The 27162-nt window shown below is 36.2% G+C and overlaps 2 protein-coding genes across 8 annotated transcripts in view; one reads left to right on the top strand and one right to left on the bottom strand.

The window, feature by feature from the left end:
• MYO6 (myosin VI) overlaps nucleotides 1–27162 on the bottom strand; it is a 770453-nt gene that overhangs the window by 383358 nt on the left and 359933 nt on the right. The gene's annotated exons all lie outside the window — the stretch shown is intronic.
• COL12A1 (collagen type XII alpha 1 chain) overlaps nucleotides 1–27162 on the top strand; it is a 101116-nt gene that overhangs the window by 29260 nt on the left and 44694 nt on the right. For 6 of the 7 annotated variants that reach the window (XM_048935640.1, XM_048935639.1, XM_048935643.1 and 3 more), the window contains 21 exons: nucleotides 3550–3819; nucleotides 5725–5991; nucleotides 8139–8331; nucleotides 9014–9135; nucleotides 11815–11964; nucleotides 12048–12167; nucleotides 12720–12884; nucleotides 13073–13219; nucleotides 13929–14068; nucleotides 15237–15366; nucleotides 16367–16512; nucleotides 16772–16901; nucleotides 17731–17870; nucleotides 18630–18759; nucleotides 19951–20090; nucleotides 20343–20475; nucleotides 20581–20607; nucleotides 20910–21052; nucleotides 24389–24518; nucleotides 25464–25603; nucleotides 26836–26965. In XM_048935640.1, the coding sequence (XP_048791597.1) occupies nucleotides 3550–3819; nucleotides 5725–5991; nucleotides 8139–8331; nucleotides 9014–9135; nucleotides 11815–11964; nucleotides 12048–12167; nucleotides 12720–12884; nucleotides 13073–13219; nucleotides 13929–14068; nucleotides 15237–15366; nucleotides 16367–16512; nucleotides 16772–16901; nucleotides 17731–17870; nucleotides 18630–18759; nucleotides 19951–20090; nucleotides 20343–20475; nucleotides 20581–20607; nucleotides 20910–21052; nucleotides 24389–24518; nucleotides 25464–25603; nucleotides 26836–26965 (3093 nt within the window). The remainder of the gene's footprint in view (nucleotides 1–3549; nucleotides 3820–5724; nucleotides 5992–8138; nucleotides 8332–9013; nucleotides 9136–11814; nucleotides 11965–12047; nucleotides 12168–12719; nucleotides 12885–13072; nucleotides 13220–13928; nucleotides 14069–15236; nucleotides 15367–16366; nucleotides 16513–16771; nucleotides 16902–17730; nucleotides 17871–18629; nucleotides 18760–19950; nucleotides 20091–20342; nucleotides 20476–20580; nucleotides 20608–20909; nucleotides 21053–24388; nucleotides 24519–25463; nucleotides 25604–26835; nucleotides 26966–27162) is intronic. The other variant, XM_048935646.1, reaches the window with a different exon arrangement.

Genomic DNA, 27162 nt, shown 5'->3' with positions numbered 1-27162 from the left:
AGCACTTGTCTGAAAGTTACCAACTTAATTTTCAAGAGTGTGCCTGCCTGGAGCGATGGTAGGGATGAAATGTTACTGTAAAAAGATGGTAGCTCCGAGCTAAGTACTGCTGAGGAGAATCTGGATGGCTTTAAACAAGTGACTGTCTTGCTTCCTCACTCAGGGGTTTTAAGTTTCAGGCTGAGAGAGTTGGGGTTATTCAGCCTGTAGAAAAGAAGGCTCTAGGGGAAGACTCTAGGGGAACAGTCTTCCAGTACCTGAACGGGGCCTACAGGAAAGCTGGGGAGGGATTTTACAAGGGCAGGTAGTGACAGGATGAGGGGAAATGGCCTTAAACGAGAAGAGGGTAGATTTAGACTAGATACAAGGAAGAAATTATTCACTGTGAGGATGGATGGTGAGACACTGGAACAGGTTGCCCAAATAAGTGGGTATGCCCTCCCTGGATGCGTTTGAGGCCAGGCTGGACGGGACTTTAAACAGTGTGGTCTAGAGAAGGTGTCTTTGCCCATGGCGGGGGGTTGTAACTAGATGGTCTCGTTTTCTACCTTGTTTAAAGACATAGGTGAGAAGCAGATGTAAAACAAGCATTTCTGAACAAGTGCAGCAATGAACAGAGCGACTGCTTCAGTATTACAGTAGCAGATTAAAAAAAAAAAAAAAACCACAAAAAAAGCGAAAATAAAACACAATGTATCTAGATATTTTATTTCAATCCAGTGAAAAATGCTTCATAGGTCTGCTTGTATGTTTTCTAGTCACTAAATTATACTACTGTTATCATGGAGTGTGAATGCATTTCTTGAGTCTTAATATAGCAGCTTAGATAATACTTGGTGGAATCCTAATAATTTTAGACTTAGACTTGAACTCCATCTCAAACACAGCTGCTCCCCTCATATAAAAACACTTCTGGGCGATTCTATTGAAACAGAACAAAGCTGTCTGTGAACTTCCACCTCGCACACGAGGTGCAAATCAAGTTAGTGTGTTATGTTAAATAAATGTCCTCAGTTGCAGTGTAACATATAAAAAGTCTAATTTCCCTTAGTAGGTAAGTTGTCTTGTCAGCAATTTCCAACTATTTGAAGTCAGAATTTTCCATTGAGGTCTGGTGGTTTGGTAGGAATCCCAATCCCTTTTCCCTCTTTTACCTTGCCTTATAAAAAAGGCATTTAGTTCCAAAGGGTATTTTCTTCAAAACTAACACATTACAGCAACTGGTGTGCATTACGGACCATTCCAAACATATTATTTTCCCCTGTTGTTTAATGACCTCAATAATGACTTAATCAATAATGGTTTTAAATATGTGGTTATTTTTGCAGTGTTTCCAATGTATATCATTAACTGCAGTGTCCAAGAGTAGATTTAGAAAAAATTGTGCTGTGGTAGCAGATACTTTAATACTGAAATCATGTTGTGGCAGAGCCTTGTTTTAAAGTAGCCAAAATAAAGTAACTTGTATATTTATATTACATTAAAATATGGAAAGAAAGGTTTTTATTGTGAGCCATCTGTGCATTCTACCAAGTTAAGTTTTCCATATTTTTTCCATTTGGATTGCCTTAATATTTTTTTTTTATTATATGAAAAAAAGCCAAGATTTGGGAGTAGAAGCTTAAGAGCAGACAGAAAAATTGGTGTAATTTACTTCTGAAGGCAAATCCTTTTTCAGGCTTCCAGGAAAATCAGTCTTTGGAGTTTAGATTCTGTGCTGGCTTTAATTTAACACAGTTACTGAATTCAGTGAAACAGCACAAAGCATGAGCTGAATTGAATCTTCTCACTAACTTTTTCATTATACGCAACTGCTATTTTTGTAAAATGGTAAACTATTGAACTTGACCAAAACCCCTGTATCTTAGCCTGTTTTTCAAGAGAAGATACCATAAAGAGTGGTAATTTATATCGTGAAGCTAAAATGTGACTTGAAGAATAAAACTGTAATACTGTGTTAGGATGGAAAAAGAATTAACGTCAGAAAAAAACTTGATGGGATGTTCCATGGCTGTGAATTAAGATGGAAAAAAGAAACCCTGCAGCACAAAGGAATTATTTAACATGCTCTGTTAACTATGTTTGAAAGAGTCAGCTGGGTGATTGGAATGGTACCCTCTGATTCTGTAATCTATAAAACTGATGATTCTTACTGTACCATCATCATTACCTTCCAAAAAGTTGATATTAATTTCCATTCATCATTAAGCCACATGGGATTAACTGGTTTCAGTGTCAATGAGGTTGTGCTGACAATACAATAATTCCAAAGTGAAGCCTTTGTATAGTAGCCCTGTTTTGTTCCTGCGGGTTCATGTTTGGAAGCATTGCAGATTTGTAGTGGAAGCAAAAGACACGCGAGTATGAAAACTGAAAATGCAGTCTATGGCTGTGAGTAACTTGTTGCTTGCGATGAGATTAAGCAGTGGAAAGGTATTGAATTTCTCTGTGTTCAAAGAATTTTAAATCTGGTCCTGTAGTTACTCTGGTATAACTTAGGGATATAATTTTATCACTCCAGGTTAAACTTAGCTGCAATGCCATGAGGCCACCTCAAGTGTTTAGGTCTTCTCACTAAGCAGTCTCAGAAATGTCCTGTACAGTGAAAGAAATCACTGAGAACACATACTGAAGAGCCAACTCCTTCTGTGTGTATATGGATCTGGTTTTGTAGATTCCTTTTGCAGATTTTGCAACAGTGAGGCCGTTGCATTAAAACCAACAGTCAGTGCTCCTTTCCTGCCTCAAAAGCCAGAAATAGGAAAATTGAACATATGTTATAAACGTATGTTAAACATTAAGCAGAGGTACTCCTTTTACTGCACCACTTCAGACCAATGAACTCTATTTTTAAGCACGATTCAGTCATCAAGCTGACAACTGGATTTCATAGACTAACGAGCTGTTTCCTTCATTCCAATCTGGCTGAACGAACTATAGTGAGGGGAAAAAGAAGTACAAATGGAAAGATGGTGACTATTTTCTTCTCTGATGTAAATGCACTGCAAATTAGTTGTTAACAGATAAAATGAAATAGGTAATAGATCTAGTAAGCAGTACTCATGAAGACTAGGATAGTAATACTAAAAAATGAGGTTGTCAGAAAATTTGAATGGACTGTTTAACTCTGTTTAAAGTCTTCTTTCTTTACCCCTCTCCACCAAAAAAATTTACACGTTGAAGGGTGAAGATGAATGAATGGAGGAAAATTATTTCATTGACAGTTAAAACTTGCTGAAATGAACTGCAGCACATATAAACACTTGCTTCATTTTAAATTTTTGTTCAGTATAATTTTTATTTTGCAAGTTCTAAAGCATAACTGTATAGTATGGGATAGATTATTCACATCTTAAAGTTAACTTTCAGTATTTTGTTGAATAAAACCATCAGTTTTCTCCTGGAACTACAGGTATGCGTTATTTGAACTAGTGTAGATGAGAAAAAAAGTTTGATTCTGCTCTTATGATCATTTTAATTTTCCATTTGTACTCTGCTAACTTCAGTTTTTTGTATTTTAGTGACAGTTTGTTGTGGTCTTTCTTGCAGAACGTGGTTCGCCTCGCAATTTGATTACCACAGACATAACTGACACTACGGTTGGGTTATCATGGACACCAGCTCCAGGAGCAGTTAATAATTATAGGATAGTATGGAAATCACTTTATGATGATACAATGGGAGAGAAGAGAGTCCCTGGAAATAAGGTGGATGCAGTGCTGGACGGCTTGGAGCCAGAGACTAAGTACAGGATTTCTGTATATGCAGCTTACAGCAGTGGAGAAGGAGATCCCGTAGAAGGAGAGGCCTTCACTGATGGTGAGCATACTACAGCATTACCACCATTTGTAACATTCTGTTCTTGATGAAATTATCATAATTTAATGAAAATGAACCTTATTTATCTTCACTTTTCTTTACTGAACAGACCCCCTAAACAAAGTCCCTCACCAAATCAATCAACTCTACCTTTTTATTTGACTGTTAAAGAAGGAAAACCTCTTCTATAACATGTAGGCTTCAGTTTAGCAAGAATTACCTCCAACCTGAGAAGTGATTTTGTCCATAAATTACTCTGAGGCCAGCTTTCTATTGGTTTGAATCTTTCTGTGACTACTGGAAATCTGTACTACTGGAAATACCGTGACTACTGGAAAGCTGAAATAAACAGTATGGATAGAGTAAGGAGGGAAGGCAAGGTAAATTCCTGCAGAATCAGTTATTCACCCAAAGTATTATATATTTGTCTAGCTGTATCTTGGACATTTTGTTCAGAGGGATGCTATGAGAAATAGTATTGAAAGCTTTGCTGAGATAGAAAAATGTTACATAAACTGGCTTACCTTGGTTAACTAGATGGGTAACTAGATCTTTGTTTATCACCTTTCCCAAGGCTCTTCTTTTTACTTATTTGCAAAACATTGTACAGCGTCCTTCAGAGCAGCTCGAGCTTCCCCTGCAGTATAGGCAAACTGAAACATCTTCAGAGATCAGGAATAGAACCATTAATTAGAGGAGCCAGAGTGAATGAATGGATGCACGGGAAGGATCAGCTTTGATGGTTCTCTTGTTGCCTGAGGGGTCTACATGAAAGCAGAGTTTGAGGCAACGTTCTAGGGAAGCATCGTGTATGCCTACCCATTTTTATATTCTTTCCTAGGCATGTTTTGAAAACTGTTGGAGGCAGACTGCTGAGTTGTCAGTCTTTAACTTAGTATAGCTGCTCTAAGGTCTCACAAGAGCAGTGTTTGTTGCAACTGGTAAAAGATAATAATGTGGACTGCTGTCACACATATTCCTTCATTCTTCAGGAGCAGCAGCATCCTTTCTTTACCGAGAAGGCAGTTTAGCCTTCTAATTTGTGGCTTCTTAGAATAAGTTTTTGCCTGAAGGAATGCACTACCTGGACTATCAATGGACTCAGACTCTAGTCTAACATTTCATCTTTCTGGTGCCAGGACAGGATACTGTAGCCTGCAAAGCCTACCTTACTGTGTGATGAGATACTGACTGGCTCTGGCATGCCAAGAAGGTTCTATTTTGCCAGAATCTAGATGGGTTACGCTGGCTGACTGGCAGTATTACACACCTTTCATTTTACTTCAGATCTTTCTTAATGTTTGAACTGTCTGGAAACTCTCTCTCAAAAGCTGAATGCTGCAATCTGCAGAGAAAATACCTTATTAGTCCTTGTCCTTATTTCAGCTTTAATATTGTCCTACAGTTAATGGTGAGTGACTTTCCAAATACTTGGAAAATCTCTTAGTGTGGTTTTCAACACTCAGGATTTTAGGCATATACCAGAACCACATCAGATCTGTAAATTCGAAACTTTGAAAATTTTAACTTTGTAGATCATTTTGTTCATTAAAAAAGGGCTATATAATCAGTTTCATTTGAGAATTCTGAATCCATTACTTAACAGATTATCAAAAAGTGCTACTAAATAGAACTCCCCCCAGTTATGCTGTGTCGTTGTGCAATCTATACTTTTTTTTGTCTGTAATGGAAAATGAACTTGTATTTTTTTTTTAGTCCATTACAGTCAGAAAAGAGATTTACAGAGGCCTATGTGAGTTACCTCTGTTTCTCCCAATGAAATAACATGATTTTAATGAAAGTAAAAAATAATTTTAATAAAGCTGAATGCATTTTGTAGGCATGCATTAGAATATATCTTTATGCAAAAAAGTAAATGTTTATCCATATTTTTATGCTGAAAAGTGTCACAAAGTGCCAGGACTGTGACAGTAGACAACGAGACAGAGAATACAATGAGAGTTTCATGGCAGCCCTCACCTGGGAAGGTCTTGTCTTACCGTGTGTACTACCGACCACGCAGTGGAGGAAGGCAGATGTTTGGAAGAGTAAATGCTCCTGCCACGAGCATAGTGTTGAAGAGACTTAAGCCTCGAACTACATATGACCTCAGTGTTGTTCCAATTTATGATTTTGGACAAGGAAAATCAAGAAAAGCAGAAGGAACAACAGGTATGTACTACGTGCTTACACAGGGTTTGATAATCAAAGGATTGTGCTGTAAACTGGCAGTCATGATCTATAGAGAACTTGTGGTGGTGACTGCAAAGATCATGAATTAATAGACAAATTGAAAAAAATACTAGAGGTAGAAAGGAGCGTTTGATTTGTTGAAAGTTTTATTACAAGAGCTGAGCACAGGCAACTGCTATTATATTGAGTATATAAATGTGTGTATTCTGAATGAAAATACTAGACTTGCTTTGAAATGCTGTCACCAGAAATTGAAGTGTTTTGTAAGGAAGACAGAATGTAATCAAGTGTTGTCAGGTTTTTTTATTATTTGCATTTTTGGTCTGGAATATCAGTTAAATAGCTACTTTACTTCCTGTTACTTAGAAGGCCATATTTTCTGTGAGAAACATGAAGTTATGAAAAAAATCAGTAGCTGATTTTAGAGTTCTCAGTGGAAGTCTGACCTCAGAGACCACAATATTTTGGATAAGCAGCCTTTTTTCTCAGAACCAGCAACTCTAAAATGTTCTTTAATTCCTGGTGAGGGGATTTTTTTGAGTTCAAGACAAAAATAATTTTCTACCCCTTGTTTAGTTTGTTTCTGATATTGGTCTTTTGTTTTGTATGCGAATGTCTCTTGCTCTCCAGATCAAATCAAAGAGATCTAAAGCTATTACCAAAAGAGAAAATTTTCCAAGATGTTTCTGTCTTTTTTGGGAAGAGGTAGACTGAGGTACACTGTAAATACTCCATGCCATTCTCTAATCTTTGGACACATATCATATTGAATGGTGATGGGAAGCAAGAAGCAAGTCTAGCAGTGGAGATAACAGCACCGCATTTACTGCAGGAAGTCTTATTAAATTAGAATGTGACTGACATAAAGCTGTTCCAAAAACTTGATCCGCTCTTGACTAATGCCTACTTTTTCAATCTTCAAAATTATGTTGAATTAAATCTCTGATCATCCATCTTCTTTTGACTTTTCACATGCTCATCTTGATATAGATAGGATGTGGTGCTCTAAGTGTAAATAACTGTGATGGCAATCACACTGAAAGCAAGTGGAACCAGAGTGATCTGGTTAGTTTAAGCTCTTGTGACATCATAGGTAACTATGCAAAGAGGCTGCATTTTTTATTACAAGTGGGATTTTATCTATTTCTACTCAGAAAATTGCAAAGAAACAGGGGTAAGAAAGCTACCCCCACTCCTAACCATTTTTCTTTTGTTTTAGATTTTTTATTCCAAGGCTACTTCCTGGTAAATCTGATTCCTGTTTTTTTGCAATTTTGAGATCACATTACTGTGCTATTTCTGATGTTGGAATGCACTTTAAATTTACACAGGACCAAAAATGAGGCAGAATCTAACAGTAGGCTTGTTAACCATTCTGCCTGTGTGTACGGACCTGTGCTGGATAGCTATTAGGTGAAGTAGCTCTTGACCTCAAAACCTTAATCTGCTTGATGGTCACTTGAGGAATTATTTTTTGACATACTGCCATCCCTGTGGTTGGTGAAGTTATTTGAGCTGCCAAGCCTGAGAGCAGAACCTTTTCTATGGAAGGTCTCTTGCCCAGTGCCCTGTCCTCTGGGACCTAGAACTCTTGAGGATGAGGCAGTTTGAGAAGCTTGAGATACTGGTGGCAGAGTGCTGGAGGAATGTGACTTTTGCCTGAAGCAAACTCTGCTTTTCTGGTGTTGGTTTGAAAAAGCTGTTTACACTTCTCTCTTTCAGTTGTGTTTCACCTACTCTTTGCCACGTGAAACAAATGTAGTGGTTTAATCCGATCATCTTTATCACAGAGAGAAGACTGATGGTGTTTAGTTCACTTACTGTGTGTAAGATCGGATGGATATTTACGATGGGTGAAATAAACTGCTGTTTATCCTTCAATCTACTGTCTGGAGAGAGAGCCTTGATAACGAGCTTGGCCTACACATCTGTTGTTTAGGTAGCAAAAATGAGCTGAAGTGTATCTCAGATGTAATATCTTGATTCTTGTCTCTATGTCAAAGGAAAGGCACAGAAAGCATAGAAACGCCGCTAATGCTGGATTTGCTGCATTTTTAAATAAAAGCATACTTGTTGGCTTTTTTGGAAGCAGGCCTGATTTAAATCCTTTTCTTCCATCCTTACAGCCTCTCCCTTTAAGCCACCTAGAAATTTGAGAACTTCTGATTCAACTATGTCCAGCTTCCGAGTAACTTGGGAGCCTGCCCCTGGGCGAGTGAAGGGGTACAAAGTAACTTTCCACCCTACTGAAGATGACAGGAATCTTGGAGAATTAATAGTGGGGCCCTATGACAGCACTGTGGTTTTGGAGGAACTTAGGTATGGACGATGATAATGATAATAATAATAATAGCTTAGAGATTTGCTTAATTGCTATCTGGGATTGTAATACCTGTAAAAATCTACTGTAAATTAGGAATAGCTTCTGTTGATATGCCATCAGGAATTGGTGGTGCAGTTTTTGAAAAGAACCTTACAGGGCAGGTTCTGAGATTATTCACATCTCGCAGTCTCACAGCAATTGAAAAAGGCAAAGATGTGGGAAGAAGTGTTATTATACATTTCACATATAAGAATGTTAATGAGATGCTAAAGAAGACAGCTTGGATTTCTATAGTTTCTCCATAAAGCCCTTACTTCATGTTAAAAAGAGCCTAGTTTAGTTCTTGATTCATTTTATCAGAGGCCAAAATTTATAAAGGAGGCTTCAGAGCATGTCAAAGTCTGTTACTTGTTTGCATGTTAGACTTGTATGCACATTAAAAATAGGAACATTAAAAGAATTTTAAATTATTTGAACAAAGAAAGCTATTCATAAGTATAGCATCTTGAACCAGCTCTGAAATAGTGAAAATTTGCCTGTCTTGTTAAAGAACTAGTCTTTGGGCTTCACGTTTTAGAACTTTCTTTTCTGTATAGTAAACTGGTAAAGATTTCTTAAATGGAGTATCAGCATTATCAAGCCAAGTATCTTCAGTTACAATACATTTAATTATTGCAGGGCAGGAACTACCTATAAGGTAAATGTTTTTGGAATGTTTGATGGAGGAGAAAGCAACCCCCTGGTTGGACAAGAGATGACCACTCTTTCAGACACTACTACAGAGCCATTTTTATCTAGAGGTAAACATGACTGAATCAAATAAAATGCTATCTTGGCTTTTGGATAAAAGAGAGTGTTTTCCAGCACTTCCTATTGTTTTTATGATGCACATAAATATTTATTCACAGGATTCAGTATACTCCCTAACCCGATGACATAACCTCTGATTTGAAATGACCTCTCAGTATGCCCCAGTTAATCTTTCTAGTCCTCTGCACCCTTTAGATGATCTTACAAAAATGATAATTCAAGCAACCCATGTTTTGCTGATTATTGAAAACCATCTGCATCACATTTTCAAGACATCCACATCTGTGTTGAATTATATAAGGTCAAATTCTTGAACAGAAATCATTGCTCATCTACAGGGGTGTTCACAGGATTAGAACAAAGAGTTTTAAGCAGATTTTTTGCCATTTCCTTGTCCTTATATGGTCAATTCTCCATTGAAAACTAAGGTGGTATAATGGACAGAGATCTTGTAGTTGGGGATGTCCCAGCATTATTGTGTAATGTTTAAGTTTATATGTGACACAACCATTATTTCATCACTTTTACTACAGATGGAGGAGAGTTAGTACAATAATGCAATTGCTGATTGTTCTCTAGTATATTCTTGGGATTATCTTCCTTTGTAGGTAAGCTTCCAAAGAAAACTTTAGTGGCTGGTATGACAGCAGCTCTCTTGATGCAGTTGATGGGTCTCTGTATGTTAACTGAACAGGTGTGGCCACTATACTTTCAATTAGTACTTCAATTAGTGAAGAGAATTTCAGGGTTCAGTCCCCCTTCATAGAGACCATGAAATGCTTGTCTGCAGCAGGTCTTTGCTTCTTAATAGCCAAGAATACTTGCAGAAGTGAAGACCTCTCCTCTACTATTTTAAGATTTGTATAACCATCAGGGAGAATAGAGAATTTTATGAGGAGAAAGAAGCTAACTGCAAAGGCCTCTCAGAGTTGAAAAAAAAAAAAGGCTCTCTGACAGTTGACTGTATTCTTCTCACTTAATCTCTTTGAGTTATGTGAAAATACTATTCTTATAGCATTTTTATTGACAACACTTTTAAAAACTTCTGAAGTTACTACTGTCCCACTTAGTCTAATGCAAGTGTGTAGAACTAAGAAAAACTATGTAAGAGGCCATCAGTGACATTACAGTAAAGCTATAATTAAGTCTGGCAGAAAAATAATTATGCTGAGTGGTTCATTATTTTTTATTATGCCATCTGTCATTTCTGTCTTGAGTGTTATATTCTTTAAGCTAATTAGTTTTAGTAATGCATGGATTTTAGTCATGGTAAATGTGAAAAATGAATTTTATATCTGTGACTGCCAATGTAATAGTACATTATTTATTAGTAGAAAGAGAAAAAAAAATCAGCCTACGTGCCTTTGCTAGAATTTTTCATTCAGGTAGTTGGAAGAAAAATAAAATTCAGAATAATTTAACTTTAATACTGTATAGTAAGCTTAATTTCTATATAAAAGTTATGCATGCAATTTTTGAACTAACATTGTTTTACTTAAACTCTACTCCCAACTTATTTTATTGTCCTGACTAAAGACTAGATCTATATTTTCTATGCAGAAGAGGATCATGCTTTTAACCCCCAGGTACATGGAATAGTTATATTCATGAGTCTGCAGTGTTGGATCAATTATGTGGAACATATATGAAATCACAATATCTTTCAACTGTGATGAGTATGGCTGATTTTTCTCAATGGGATTTCTTCCATATAAAGACCAGAAGCTCTGATGGCAGGAAGCCAGAAAATTTGCAGCTGGTAACACAAGAAAAGAGAGAGAGCGAGGATTTTTTTATTATTATTTTTATCATTATTATTATTTTTGAAATGGTGAAATGGCTGTGGATAAAATTGTTGTGTCTTTCTGCTCTGTATAAATATTTTGTGATTTTCCTTGTGATGAAAACATTATGATGGATATTTTATTCTGTAATTTGTAAATTGAAGATATCTGAAATAACTTCTTATCTTTTCAGAACACTGCGCCTTTATATAAGTGTGTGGTCTTGTCCCCCCTCTATCTTTTGCCTCTGTTTATATGTACATGTCTTCTAAGTTTGATCTTTCTTTCCTATGCGTGTAAACTCCTATACCATCTGTGTTACTATGTCTTTTGCCCCCGAAATTCAGAAATGCTATTTATTTGATAGTGCTTGTAATATATGCTGTTAATTCCCTACTACATAGTTGAAAAATTGAGCAATAGTATAGCCATCCACAGTAGACTGAAATAATTATTATTTGTGTAATCTGATAATGCTCACTGCCATGCCGGTGGTTAGCTCTGTAGTCTTTTACAAATCCTCTGAAGCAGTTCACAAAATCTCTGAAAGATGGTTATCAGTCATCTTATGAGACAAAAATAGATACTGAAATGACAATGGGGAAGAGCACTGGCCTTGGTATTTTAGAAGACTTACTTCTAAGAGGAAACATACATAAATTCATATAGCTTTTGCTGTGGAACTAGTGACTAGTGTGAATAACATTCTCAAATAGGTCATACTTGGCAGAGCGCCAGTGAATAAAACTAGAGCTATTTTGGAAACTAATTCATGACATATGTCATATAAAAGAGGATGGGGAAAGAATACTATCATGCTAAGGCTGTGTTTTTCTGGTTGAAAGCTATCATACTAAGGCTGTACTTTTCTGGTTGACACGACAGGTTTAGAATGTCGAACCAGAGCAGAAGCTGATATCGTGCTACTGGTGGATGGCTCATGGAGTATCGGGAGGCCAAATTTTAAAACTGTCAGGAACTTCATTTCCCGTATTGTTGAAGTTTTTGATATTGGTCCTGACAAAGTACAGATTGGTAAGTCATCACATGTAGGAGGGAAAATGATGCATATTTGCTGCACGGACACATAATATCTGAGCAATAATGGCTTTTTCCAGGTCTTGCACAGTATAGTGGAGATCCCAGGACAGAATGGAATCTCAATGCTTACCGAACAAAAGAGGCTTTGTTAGAGGCAGTTGCCAACTTACCATACAAAGGAGGCAATACTCTAACAGGTATGTCGCACTGTGAGGATTTTCTTTAGGCTCCATAAAAAAAAATGTTCCAGTAGCTGACCCTAGTATTGTTCAGTGAACTCAAATTCATCCATGATAAAATAACTCCACAGTTAACTTCAGTACATTTGGAATTGAATGTTCCCAGCACGTGAACATGCATTATAAGTGTAGGTCTGGATAAAGAGAAAAGGATGGAAGACTGTAAGTGTTGAAGAACCAGATGAGTTTGGGTTTATGTTAAGCATATGGAAAGAAGAAAAGGCAGTTCCATATGACGATTGATGTGAAGACAAGGTGAGGACCTAGAAGGGAGGCTAAAGGGAGTCATAGGGAAGGGTAATGCATAGAAAGTGTGATGTTAAAGATTTTCAGGGGCTGAAATAATGTCAGTTGGTAAGTGTAGATGATGAACTGTAACTAGACTGAGTCCTTGAAGAATTAAGCTGTGGAATGATGTTGTCGGTGTGAAATCACTGGAATGAATTACTAGCCTTTACCAGTATGTTGAAACAGTTTATGGTGATAGTTACCCTCTTTGTATCATGCTAGGAATGGCCTTGGATTTCATCTTAAAAAACAACTTTAAACAAGATGCAGGCTTGAGGCCCAGAGCTCGCAAAATTGGTGTTCTCATTACTGATGGTAAATCACAAGATGACGTAGTCACCCCTTCAAGAAGACTCAGAGATGAGGGAGTGGAACTTTATGCAATTGGTAAGTATTATATGAAGAGGTGGCCTGTTCCAGCTCCCTCTCACCCCTCTATTAAATGTATAGGGAAGTGGACATATGTAAGTATTTAGAAGGGAATTCAGTGAATGTGTTTAGGAACTCATGTTTATGGTATTACGTTTCATGTCTGTCATTTCTAACAAGTTTTGTTTTCATGTCTTCTCTGTAAGGTATTAAAAATGCAGATGAAAATGAATTAAAGCAGATTGCAACTGATCCAGATGACATCCATGCCTACAATGTGGCAGATTTCTCCTTTCTGGCTAGCATTGTTGAGGATGTAACTACAAATCTGTGTAATAGTGTGAAAGGTCCAGGTACATCCCATTTTCAATCTAATTCGTTCTTTTCCCATTTATATGCTTGAACTATTAATTCTTTTATATTACATGGAACACTGTGTAGCCCTGAGCTGTTTTTTCAGCTGCTAGTGTAAGAAATTTGTTCAGACCACCTAGACTACCCTGCAGGGGTGCTTCCTTTCCTCTTAACAATGGCTCTCAAACCTAACACAGCAGGACATGACTGGAAATGCCTGCTTTTTCCCATAGTCAGGAATTATGTTGCTAAGTGTGGCAAGGTCTTTGAAAATACTCATCCAATAACAAAAATCCCAGCAACTCTTTTTAAGTGTTAGTGTATGACAGCTCAAATGCAAAGGCTAGCATGGAAGAACAGTAACATTGGCTGTTGGTTCTCTGGTGGAACGCTGGTGTTGAAGGTAGGATAAGAAGGACAGAGAGCTTGTTTGGTTTGCTGAGAGTGTGTTGATGAGTATCTCTTTACTCAGTTGTTTTAAGTATTCCTGTGGAAATAGAGACGGAAGCAAACGCCCGAAGCATTGTGTTTTTTTGTTTTGTTTTGGTTTGGTTTGGTTTGGCTTTTTTTTTTTTTTTTTTTTTTTTTTTTTTTTTGTTGTTGTTGTTGTTTTACAAGCAATATTTTTAAAGTCTTCTTATACCTTGTGTTTCAATTCCTGATGACATAAGATAAATTAATACATTTTTAACTTGTTTCCACTTGTAGGTGATTTGCCACCTCCTTCTAACCTAGTTATTTCAGAGGTAACACCTCGTTCTTTCAGACTGAGATGGAGTCCACCTCCAGAAAGTGTTGATAGATATCGAGTTGAATATTACCCTACCACTGGAGGTCCCCCTAAACAGGTTAGTATCAAATGTTCATCTCTGATGTCCATAATAACATCATGTGGAAGTCATTTAGAATATCATTCTGAAGTCTTTGCTTATTAGGGTCTGTGTGTGGTATAGCTGTAAATGAAAAGAGACTTCGAGGTCAAGAATATCATCTTCAATAAATGATAAATAAAATCACATAAAGTAGGAGCATAAAAATGGCTTTATTAATCATTAATCTAGAAGTTAAATGTATTTATTAAGAAGAGTTTATTGATATTTCCAGTAATTATTTTCTGTTCATATTCCATTATAATATGTAGGTTTAAGTAAGTCTATAGTAGAATTTTTTTTTGAGCATGCACTCAAGTTTGCTTACTGTTCTTTTAATCCATTTTCTTGTTAATGTTACAAAAGATGCTGATATGAGTTGCGATATGTAGTGCTTAACCAACACTGTGTGATGGTACTTTGGAGGATATGTTTAGGCACAGATTCAATTGTTTAATGTACAGGACCAAACTCATCCTATGATTATTATTTCTCCATACAAATAGCCAGTAAGAGGCAAGCCTTGATGCAGAATTGGTCTTCATTCTCTTCAACCAGTCAGAATAGTATTTTGGAAAATGAAGTTAGGCATCTCCAAGTGTCTGGCTCAGAATGTGTACGTAGCTTTCAATCTTAGCTCAAATTTGACTTATGGAGAGTTTGGACTTTGTAAAACATGACCTTAGGATTTGGACTGTGATTTGGTTTGGAGAAGCCATTCCAGTGGACACGAATTTTACAGGCTGTTTCCTGCAAGGTAGTGTTAATGGCATGTGCTGTAACCACCTAGATTATCCTGGATGTTTAAAATACTTTTCCAAAGTGGGAGCATCTATTAATGCCATTTTATGTTGCTAAGTAATATGAAAGTGAATGCCATGAGTGAAAGCACTGTGCAAAGTGCATACTATATATATCTAGCCCAGTTGAAAACAAGCATCTGCTCGAGCTATCTCTATAGCTTGCTTTGCAATAGTAATGGTATACTGTGAAGTGAAAGGTGTAGAAGATTAAGACCATAGCTATTTTTTTAGTTCTGTACCAATGATTCCTGAATTTTCACATGGAATTTTTATTTTTATTTTTTTTAAAGACAAGTTTACAAACATTTTTTGTATGTTGTTAACATTCCTTCTCTTTTATGTAGTTTTATGTAAGTAGGATGGAAACTACAACAGTTTTGAAAGATCTGACACCTGAAACAGAATACGTTGTTAATGTGTTTTCTGTGGTAGAAGACGAAAGCAGTGAACCTCTAATCGGCAGGGAAATAACTTGTAAGTTGAAAGTGTAATGTGAATAACATGTTAAGAACAAAATGATATATGGAGAACTGTTTAGTAGAACTTGGAGCACTAATTGTGTTGTGTTATACTAGTTGTTGAGATCTTGTCTGGAAAACTGTAGCAAAGAGAAACGTCGGGGTGGTAAAAAAATGTTTATCCCAACTTCCTTATTGGTTCATAAAGCACAGGTATAAAATCATCTTATCTACTGCAATATTGATGAATTACAACGCAGAGTTTATAAACCTGATCATATGCAAATCTATATTCCTTCATTTCCGTACTAGATAATTGATTACTGTAGTTAGCAGATAGAACACTACACAAAATCTGTTCTATTTTTATCAGATAAACTAAAAACCCATTCAAAACAAATCATTTTTAAGAGACACAACCATTATGTTTTTACTGTTAATTGTATGATCAAATTTAGGTAGATTGAAGCTGAATGCAGCTTAGGATGACTTTGTTGTCTGTTCAAGAATATAATACATTAGGGTATTATTTCACTTCTATTATTTTGCATTGGTCTTGTCATAAATCCTGAAAGTAGATAAATGATTTTTATAAAATCTGTGGTAATTTTTAATGTCTATTTAGTAATCTGAGAAATTCTGAAGTTAAGAAAGTGCATAAAATCTTTTTAGAAGTACAGATCACAGTCATGTACTGCTTGTTATTAGATCATTGTGAATTAATGTTGCTTTTTACAATATTCAAGTATTCCAGCGCAGACATGTAAGAGAATTCTAGCTGTGTGCATAGCAAATCTCTAAGCACAATCAATACGTGATGGCTGTTGTTTCATTCTCAAATTAAACCCCACTTAAAGTACTACTACTTGTAGATCAATTTCCTGATACAAACAGTGTACCTCAGTGCCCTTGTGCAGTCTTCTTAGTAGTACTACTAGTGATGTGAAATATGAAAAATGAAAAAGGTAGAAAAAAAAAATTATATATATATATATATATATATTTTTTCATGACAGACCCACTGTCTTCAGTTAGAAACCTGAATGTTTATGACATTGGATCAACTTCCATGAGAGTGAGATGGGAACCTGTCAATGGAGCTACTGGTTATTTGTTAACATATGAGCCTGTGAATGCCACAGTCCCAGTTGCAGAGAAAGAGGTAAGAGAATTTGACTTTTCTTCCTGTGCTCTAAACTGAAAAAGATTTTGTTGTTATATCATAATAGTAAAAAAGAGACTGATACGTAGTCAAAGCACAGTGAGCTTACTGGGATATCATATACAATGACATCAGTCAGGAAGCTGTAAATATACTGTGAATAGCACAAACAAAATTCCCTTGAAGTTAAATCATTGCTTGCTTTTCTGCTTTTGCTGTCTTCAGTTTTTAAACATGATGTGTTATTTTTTATGTGCAGATGCGTGTTGGACCATCAGTGAATGAGGTTCAGCTGGTAGACCTCATCCCCAATACTGAGTACACTTTAACAGCTTATGTATTGTTTGGTGATATCACCAGTGACCCACTCACCTCCCAGGAAGTGACATGTATGGACATCTTGACTTCTGCTTTGTTGATATTGCTTCGGAAGTGCTGAACTTTAATTTTATTTCATGCAGCAGTTTTTATATATTCTGTTTTGTTTAGAAGACCACCTTTTTCATATTTCATGCATTTTATACCAGTCTTACATTAGCAAAAGATCTTTAGGGCAATTTTGGTGAAAAGGTACCTACATTTAAGAGGAGGAACAAAAGGGTTTTTTTCCTTCAACAATGAGATTGTAAAATTAGGTTTTTTTCTTTTTTTTATTTCATTTTTGGTTACATTTGGAACAGCAATAAAACACAATTTTAGAGACGTTCTCTGAGATGCAGAAAATGCAACTGTTTGCCAAATGTTAATAAAGTTGGAAATATTAGGTGAGGATAAGAAAACATGCCTTACAAAGTGAAAAATTGATCTAAAAATGGCTTAGACATAGCTTGCCTTCCTTAAATATCTTTTCTTAAAGATTGTAAGAGGGATGTTGCTGGATGTGATGCACTTAGTACTATTATTCTTAGGTTCTTAAACATGTTAAGCCCCTAATTGAACATCTGAGGTTATATTTTTAATCTCTGATAGTTCTGATGCTTCTGTATTATACTTATAGTTTACAAACATGAAGCTACTTGTTTCTAGCTGTTTTGCTTGTTGTTGGGGCAGGATGTTCTGCAGCTATCTTATTTAATGGTCAAGGCAATTAACTTATAGGATAATAAGTGCCTTAATTTCAATACAATGTATGAAAACACTTAATTTAATTCCTTCTGGGAGACCTATACTTCTGCTTTGAATAAAAATTTTCACTTACTACTGTCATTATTTTTACAGTGCCTTTGCCTGGACCAAGAGGTGTGACAATTAGGGATGTTACTCACAGCACCATGAATATCCTTTGGGATCCTGCTCCAGGGAAAGTCCGAAAATACATCATAAGATACAAAATAGCTGATGAAGCTGATGTAAAGGAGGTAACCAAAAGGAACATTTTTGCAAAATAAGACCATCTTTTTATTCTGAGGAGCTGGGTTATTAAAATAGTAGTAAATTCAATATTGCAACCGTTCATTAAGAGCAGAGAACATCAGTTCTTGGTGATTGCTGTCAGGAAAGAGTATTGATGCTTTGGAATCTGAATCAGCATGAGATTAATTTCTTTATGTACTTCACCACCTTCTCTTAAAGAGAGGAAAAAACTGACAGGAGATTCTTCTGTGATTTGAAAATGGCCATTTTTGCTCTCTGCTTCAGTGTTACCTTGACAAGCTCTAAGAACAACTTACAGTAAGGAGAAAATGATTATAGATTAAAGGTATATTAGCCCTCTTGCTCACTGGCAGCTCATATGAGCACTGGTAGGGATATCTTTCTTACAGTTGCAAGCTTTCTGTAAATGCATTGCTAGAACTGAATCAAGTCTTTGAGGGTTAAACGTGTTTTTGTGAGTGAGTGAGAACTTTGTGGAGATGCAATTTGTGTTTTTGTTTCCAAAACGATGAAAGCAGGGAAAGAATTACAAGTAGTTTACTAATATTTGAGAGGCTGTGCTTCACAAGTGCAGTTAGTAGATCACATTCAATATTCAGATGTAAATGTAGGGGGACAAACGAAAAAAATTGGTGCAAAATACTTTTCAGTTTTTTTCAGTACAAGGATTCCTACCATGAAATCAAATTCAGAGTCAGAAATAGAATAATTTGAAATTCTTAGGTCGCTATTTTTATTCCTAGGTGGAAATTGACAGACTCAAAACCAGCACTACTCTTACTGACCTTTCTTCCCAAAGACTGTATAATGTGAAGGTTGTTGCAGTGTATGATGAAGGAGAATCTCTACCAGTAGTTGCAGAGGCTGTCACTCGTAAGTTTTCCTTATTACCCTTCTTTCAATTATTGTTATGTATAGTCTATTTATACATGTAGGAATGTATAGCTAGGTTAGGGTGGAGACATAATTTCATCTATCTGAGAATTATTTTACTTTTTGCATTATTTACAGTATAATAATCCCTGGAAATCTCAGATGAATTGTGTTTTACTGCAGCAAACACTGAAGCTGCAATCTTCAAAGAGGGGACAGAGCAGCAGCTGAAGCTAGATTTTTCATAGTAAGACGCTGAAGAACCAAAGAGCCAGAATTAGTGAGAGTCTATGATGTTATTCAGGGAATCATAAAGGCAACACTAAAGTAATAACAAGAGATAGACCCAAGAAAATGGTGTCGTACAGACCAGATATGCAAGACAGGTGACGAACTGAAAAGAGCAAGCTGATATCAGGGAAGCTTTCATCTTGATGTATTCTTGTGTTTTAGGAATGCATAGAAATGAGCAGTATTACCTTAATACACACCGTCACTCCGATGTGAAAAAAGAAAAAAAATATGCTCTGTGTCCTTTTTTGTCCCCCTTTTCCCCTGTTTTTTGAAGCTTGGCATGTTTAAAATTTTGTTTGTTAGCTTCTGCATGAGCCTGTAGTCTATAGCTGCTGTTTTATTTGAATGCATAAAGAAAAAGAGGAAAAATCAGCCAAAAATTGTTTTAGTTTAATTCTCTGGTTTTACTTTTTTACTGATTTTTTTTTTTTCCAGTAGCTGTGACTTTTTGCCTCCTTAACCTATGGTTAACCTCTGTGAATTCTGTCTAAAGCAATTCTGTAATTCAGTCATTACTCGTTTGGCTTAAATAAGGAATTTTAAGATCTGGGAGAGAGTCATGCAGGAGCTTCTCTTCTGTATGTGGGAGTTCATAATTACTCATTCTAACTACAAAGCATAACAGTTGGAACTTCAACTGTTGTGAGTAGGCGTGAGAGTTGTTCTGAGGTCAGTAGAACTGTTTATTTTATCAGGTGATGACCTGGCGTTGTGAAATTACGAAGTTTTTTCATACTAAGCAATTTACTTAGTGTAGGTGGGCTGGGTTATACCAAAGCATTTTGTTGTGATCCTGGTAAGTAAGATCTGAATCTTGTGCATAATTTTCCAAATTCTTTATGTAATTCCTTGATTTAACCTTATTTTTTAGTTACATTTTTCCTTTTCTTGCAACAGAGCCTGTGCCATCACCAGTCAATCTGAGAATCACGGAGATAACCAAGAATAGTTTCAGAGGAACTTGGGATCATGGAGCTCCAGATGTTTCTCTCTATAGAATAACCTGGGGACCATATGGTAGATCAGAAAAAGAGGAGGTAAGAGTAATCATAGTAAGATTTTGGGAGCAGTCTCTTAGAGGGCATATTTTAAGAACCAGAAATGTAAATAATAAATGGCCTATCTCTTTCAAGCCTTCCTGTTGTGCCCAATTGCAGTTCAGTGAGAAGATATAGAAAATGCATTCATAGCCATTTATAGTAATGTTACTGTGTAAAAAGTTACTCAGATTCCTCTCTTTGTCTTTTTTCTCTTTTTTATTTCTTGCATTTTTTTTATTCCCCCACAAGAGTATTGTAAATGGAGATGTCAACAGTCTGCTCTTTGAAAATCTGAACCCAGATACGTTGTATGAAGTCTCAGTTACTGCCATCTATCCTGATGAATCAGAAAGTGATGACTTGATTGGCAGTGAACGAACATGTAAGTAATTAAAGAGCTTTACATGTTTACATGTTTTACATTCATAGTTATTAAATCAGAAAGCATACGTATACAATACTGAACACTCTTTCTATTTTCTTCTAGTACCCTTGGTACCTGTTACAACACCAGGTAAGAATCTGAATTTCCAGGTATAGTATTATTAAAGAAATCTCGTAGCTACCTTTCTCTATGCTGAGAAGAATGTTAACATTAAAAAGCTGAGATCATTTAATGAACATACTGTGTATTTGGAAGACTACTAAACACTAGATTACCACATGTTTACTATTTTACAAACAGTGCAATTTATGTTGGTCTTAGTACGTGCTGCTCTTGGTCTGGCAGTCGTGCAGAACTTGGAAGTATGAAGTGTTTGTCCTTCCTTTTTGCTTGAATTATATATTGATTCTGTACTTTGCTACCTTTCTCAGCCCCGAAGAGTGGTCCACGAAACCTTCAAGTGTACAACGCAACTTCACACAGTTTGACCGTAAAGTGGGATCCTGCCAGTGGTCGAGTGCAGAGATACAAGATCATTTACCAGCCTATCAATGGAGATGCCCCAGAACAGTCGGTAATTAATTTTACAGTCCTGTATTTATCTTACAGGTTGTTCTGCAAATTGATCACTTAGAATAATTTATTTACAAAGTACTGCTGTGTATTAAGCACATTTTAGATGAAAACACAATTATAGTAATTAAGTATGTAGTCTCATATTTTTCTTTCTCTGCTTTCAAATCCAAGATAGAATATTCTTTAGAGTGCAAAAATCCCAACAGTTATGGTGATAGACCATTTCATTATTTTTTTTGTGAAAAAGCATATAATCTGGAACTTTAACTATGTAGGTTGATCCAAAATTATTGCCTCCTATTTATTTTTCATGGAAATTACAACAGATAGGAAGAGCACTGTTTGACAGGAAATTCTCAGCTACAAAAGGCTGTTTTTCAACAGTCATCACCATTAGTTATGCATTTTCGCCATTGTTGAACAAGAGCCTGCATGCTGCATTTGTAAAAATTCACACAAGCAGAGGTGACTCACTGCTGTTGCCACTGCTGAGATGCACGACCTATTGCCTCACATCCACTGTTCGGTCTCCATTAACATTTAACAGTGTTAATGAATGTCAGTGGGTGCCATTTATTCCACACAGAGGAATTCAATGACACAACTTTTCTTCATATGCACTTCCATATCAGACCCTGTTTTGTCAGACTGCCCCTCTGCTGCCATCTTCACATGGCAACAACATGTAACAGAATATTGGTGGGAAGGTGCAACCTCTACTGCCATGCTACCAATACCTGCCTCTGGCCATTGACATCACTGGCCAACATAAATAAAAGAGGAGGCACTACTTTCAAAAAATCAATCAGCACAGATACATAGTTATCTCAATCAACCACATAAACTACCAGACTACCTCCATAGTCTTAGTTTTCATGTGCTATTGAAAATCAGAGAGTTGTGTGGTATTCTCACTTACCATGCTGGGGACAGAATAACCTCCAAAAATTGCAACTACAAAAATGCATGCATGGGAAACATGTTAAAGAAGAGTTTAAAGTATTTTACTGTCTATATAATTATACTGTCTTGTATAATCAAGCAGCTGTAATGAAAGGGAAAGCCAGTACCATATCATCAGCCAACTTATCCTTCATAATCAGTGAGAGCTGTGCTGTTCACCTGTGGTCCAAGAAAAACAGCCTGGGAATGTTAATTCATTCAACCTGTTTATCAAAATTAAGTGCTACTTAAAGATGCCCTATTCTGCACAGGGAGACTGTTGTGGTTACTGCCACATGACTCAGAATCTCAGATGAAAACCACATGCATTTAGCTTGTTCCTGAGATTGGAGATCACCGTGTTCAGAAGCATATCTAGGAACATTTTAAATCAGTTGGATACTTATGGGCCCATGTACCCATTTCTACCTTCTTCTGAAAAATATGTGTTTCAGTTGAAGTAATTAAACAATTAAATGAAATGAGGATTTGAATGCAAGATTAGTGAGAAATCATTAAAAGAATAAGGAATGGCAGCACAGTTAATTAATATCTATACTTGCCGCTACTAAAGTGAAAAAAGGGCATTCTGTGGAAATGTAAGCTGTGACAGAGAATTTTAATGATTTAATTATTCACAACTGGGTGGAATCCAGCAGTGGCAGCTGGAGAAAATACCTCTTTCTGAGAAATGCACACAGAGCACTCTTGCTGTCTTCATAGCATGTTAGTGTCTGTCTGCAAGTAATTGTCTGTCATATGATAATAATTACTTGTCTGCTTTTTTTGGTCATTGTGATATTTGATTAAGCTGCTGTTAGTGTAGCACTGTCCCACTGAAATATTCAAAAACTGAATTTTTAGAAGTTCTTTATTGTTTTTTTTATTATTATTATTTTTAAGACCGGTTTGACGTCTGATGTCCTTGGCATCAGGGGTGCCCACAGGTGATTTGAATACAACTATACAAAAACTACATACCAAACTGCAGAGACCATCATGATCGCTCAGGGCCATGTTTTGAAAGGCAAATAGATGCAAAAAATATGAAGCCAGCCACAGTAGGAGGCTGAAAACATTTATGATTTGAAATGAGTTTTGGACACTCGAGTAGAAACAAAAAAGTTTCTTTGTAAATTAAATTAAATATATGCAATATGAAGATGCCTCCTTGCTTTCAGTTCATCATCTAAAGATATTAAGTTTTATGATACCAGTTGAATAGGTTTTGAAAATAGGTAGATTGTCTTAAAAAGGATGCTCCAGAGCAGGTGCAGTTTTAAAACGTTTTAAATCAAAAAAATCTCAGTACTGACAAATGCCAAATATCTGAATATTATTCTTGATGTGATGACAATCTTTTTATTGGAGAAAATTGCAGGAACAGGTATCTATATCTCCTCCTAAGAGGCTTGGAGCACCCCTACTGTGAAGAAAGGCTAAGAAAGCTAGAATTGTTTAGCCTTGAGAAGTCTCAAGGAAGGCCTTCATAGTGGCTTTCCGCCACTATGGACCCATAGGAAAGATGGGGAAGGACTCTTTATCAGGGAGTGTAGTGACTGGACAAGTGATAATGGTTTTAAATTAAAAAAAGGTTAGGTTTAGATTAAACATTAGAAAGAAATTCTTCACTATGAGAATGGTGAGGCATTGAAACAGATTGGCCAGAGAAGCTGTGAGTGCCTCGTTCCTAGAGCTGTTGAAGGCCAGGCTGCGTGAGGCTTTGGTCAGCCTGGTTTAGTAGAAGGTGTCTTTGCCCATGACAGGGGGCTGGAACTTGAAGTTAATCTCTAAGTTGCTTTCCAACTCAAATCATTCTATTATTTTACATTAAAGAAAAATTGAAATGAAGGTCATAAATTTAGATTGATTTAGATTTTAGGTGTTTAGAAACTGAAGCATCATGTTATAAAACACATAAAATCCAGGAGAGATGGTGCTGATAAAATTCTATATTAGAGGTCTGCAAAGTATTGGCATTTATTCCATGCGTGCATTCGACCAGACTGCAGCATCTATAGATCGATTCAGAATCCATCAAAACAAAGAAGGAACTCCTGCTGATTTCTTGTTAATATAGTCAGAGGCACTGTAGAGAAACAACTTTGTTCTGGCACAGAACTGACAGTTAATGTGTAATTGTGGTGACACGCAAGTTTGGAGATTTTAAGAAAACTGTCTTTGTGTCACCAGACTCTGTTTGTACTTGCTAAGATAAATATGAAAATATTTGAAAATGTTTTTCGGTGCCTATTGTCAGCTTTAGTCGCAAGGGGATTGGACTGTATACCACAGTGTTTTCCACTCAGCCTCAAATGATTACTTTCTTAGCTATAATGGTAAGCATTAAAAAGGCAGCATAAAAAGCATCTTTTCTTTTGTTTTACTTTAGACCATGGTTGGTGGGCGGCAGAACAGTGTAGTAATACAAAAGCTGCAGCCTGACACACCGTATGCTATTACTGTGTCATCGATGTATGCAGATGGTGAAGGGGGGCGAATGACAGGACGAGGCAGAACCAGTAAGTAACACGCGATCTTGTTAGGTATGAGACAAATTTGATGTACTTTTCAAATCAGCGGAGAAAATGTCTCTGTGGTGAAACTTACCGTGTTTATTTGTTATTTGTCCTTTGGTGGATTTCTATGACACTGTTTTTCTCCTACTCTAGAAAGCACTGAGTGATCTTCTACCAGCACTTCAGGTGCAAAAAACAAATCACTATTTTTAAAATTACTTACTTGGATAAGCAATTGTATATTTATTAATGAAGTTACTTATTAATTTGTACCTAGTTTATTTCTGAACTTCTGAAAGATCAAACATAATGTATTTGGAGAAAAATGAGGAAGACAATCCTAATGAACATACTGTATGTTTCTAAAATAACATCCAGAAATAAACTTTTCTTATTATATTTTTCTTTAAATGGCTAGCCTGGAAAAGAGAAGGCTGCAGGGAGACCTCGTTGCAGCCTTGCGGTATTTAAAGGGAGTTTAAAAACATGGGGGAAATCAAATTTTTACACAGGTATATAGTGATAGGCCTTGGGGGATGGTTTTAAACTAAAAGGGAGATTTAGAGAGAGGTTGTAGATGCCTCATCCCTGGAAGTGTTTAAGGCCAGGGTGAATGGAACTCTAGGCAATCTAATCTAGTATTTGATCTAGTGGTTGGCAACCTGAGATCAAAGGGGAGTTGAAACTTGATGATCCTTGTGGTTCCTTCCACCCTAAGCCATTCCATGATTCTGTGATCTGTGTGGGGTTTTTTTTGTTTGTTTGTTTGTTTTTTGAGTCTCATGTATTATGATTAATGAGATTAATGAATACAACATTCGACATGAACTATTAAACCTGCTGTTTATTTAATTTCCTAATGAGACATTGCATGGGCATGATCTGATAGCAGGAGGTGAGAGAAAGAATGTGGCCCCACATCTCTGACAGTTTATTGTCCTGTTTCAGAACCTCTCACTACTGTGAGGAACATGCTAGTTTATGATCCGACCACCAGTACTCTGAATGTTCGATGGGATCATGCAGAAGGAAATCCTCGTCAGTACAAAGTGTTTTATGGACCAACAGCTGGAGGTGCAGAAGAAATGGTAAATCCTTCTTGGTGTCTCAAATAAATTGCAATCCATGGTGCTAATGAGGGAAATGCTATAGAATGAAGTTGGTCTTGTTTGCCTACATACTGGCTTTTCTATTTATAGCTACCCTGGAGCAAGTGCGGAACACCTCCAGGAAGGACATTTTTTCCAATCTGCAATACTGATGTTGGATTTTATGTATTTGACCTTCAGTAATAAGTTCTTAGCATACAGATTTATTACTACACAACTTTTTGTTTGTTTATTCTTAGGGCAGTGTGCATGACCATAAAGCTGGCTTAAAGATGTACAAAAAGCTGTAAAGTTAACAGACCTTTTTTCTACCCATTTTTACTGCTGTGGCAGTCAGCAGACATCTGGGATAATATTTGTGATAGTGGAAAAATGCATGGGGGCATCTTATTCTAATAATCTAAAATTACTTAATTCCTAATGAGACAAAGCAATCTTTGAAATGGAATTTGATCCAATGTTGCAGGCTGGGAAAAACATTATTCTCTTCACATCTGTGCAATTTGGTGTGCCTGTTAAATAAGGAGTATGTGAATTACCACTATGTCATAAGCATCTAGAAAGCTACTGATAACAAAATATTCCTTAAATACTATGGAGTTATTCTTGCAGAGTTGCTCATTACTTTTTGTAATTAGGTTGTTGTAGTGTTATGTGATTTTTATTTTTCGGATTTCAGAAATGACTTAATAACTCTGAGCTGCTAAATAGCAGTCATTAAAAAGATTGCTGTAGATTTTGTTACTGACAATAGTAGAACAGGATCAGAAGTGAAAGTCAGCTGTAAGGAATTGTGCACAAAACTTGATAACCATTGTGCAAAACAGAATCTTCTTGAAGGCCAATTCTAGAAGATATCATGAAACCTATTATTTCATAAAGATTTTATAACATCTAATTTGGAAATAAGGTAAACACTGTTTATTTTTTAAAAGGAGGACAAATAGAATCTGCCATGCTGGATTGTGAGGTTACTGCTACACTCAGTGACGTGATAAACAAAATTCATATTTTAACATCTCTTGTATTAAATCAGAACTAATTTGATATTAATTGGCCTGCCAGAGTGATTTGCAATTTATATTCCCTTGTGAAGTAGTAATCATGTAAAGAATAAGATTAAGTATTAACAGTAAAGGAGATACAAAAAGCTGAATTTTTTCCATTTTCATGTAAACATTATACCTCCACCTTTATTTTTAAATTTGTAGACCACAGTGCCAGGAAACACAAACTACGTTATCCTCAGATCTCTTGAACCCAATACACCTTACACTGTAACTGTGGTTCCAGTTTTCCCGGAAGGGGATGGTGGACGTACATCTGATACTGGAAGAACTTGTAAGTAAAATAGTCTTTTAAAATGAAATGTTGGATTTTGTGTGTGTGTGTGAGTGGGTCAAATCATTAAAAACTGAGTAGTTCTAATTAAGTTATATAAATTATAGAAGTTTAATTTTCCTAAGGTAAAATTCTGTTTACATGCATAGTTTATGGTTTTACCTCTGTAACTGATATGTTTTCTTTGTTTATTTGAA

The sequence above is a fragment of the Lagopus muta genome, chromosome 2 (genome assembly GCF_023343835.1).
Source record: "Lagopus muta isolate bLagMut1 chromosome 2, bLagMut1 primary, whole genome shotgun sequence".
Lineage (NCBI taxonomy): Eukaryota > Metazoa > Chordata > Aves > Galliformes > Phasianidae > Lagopus > Lagopus muta.
Note: the sequence above shows the minus strand (reverse complement) of the source record. Positions and strands in the feature narration are given on the sequence as shown.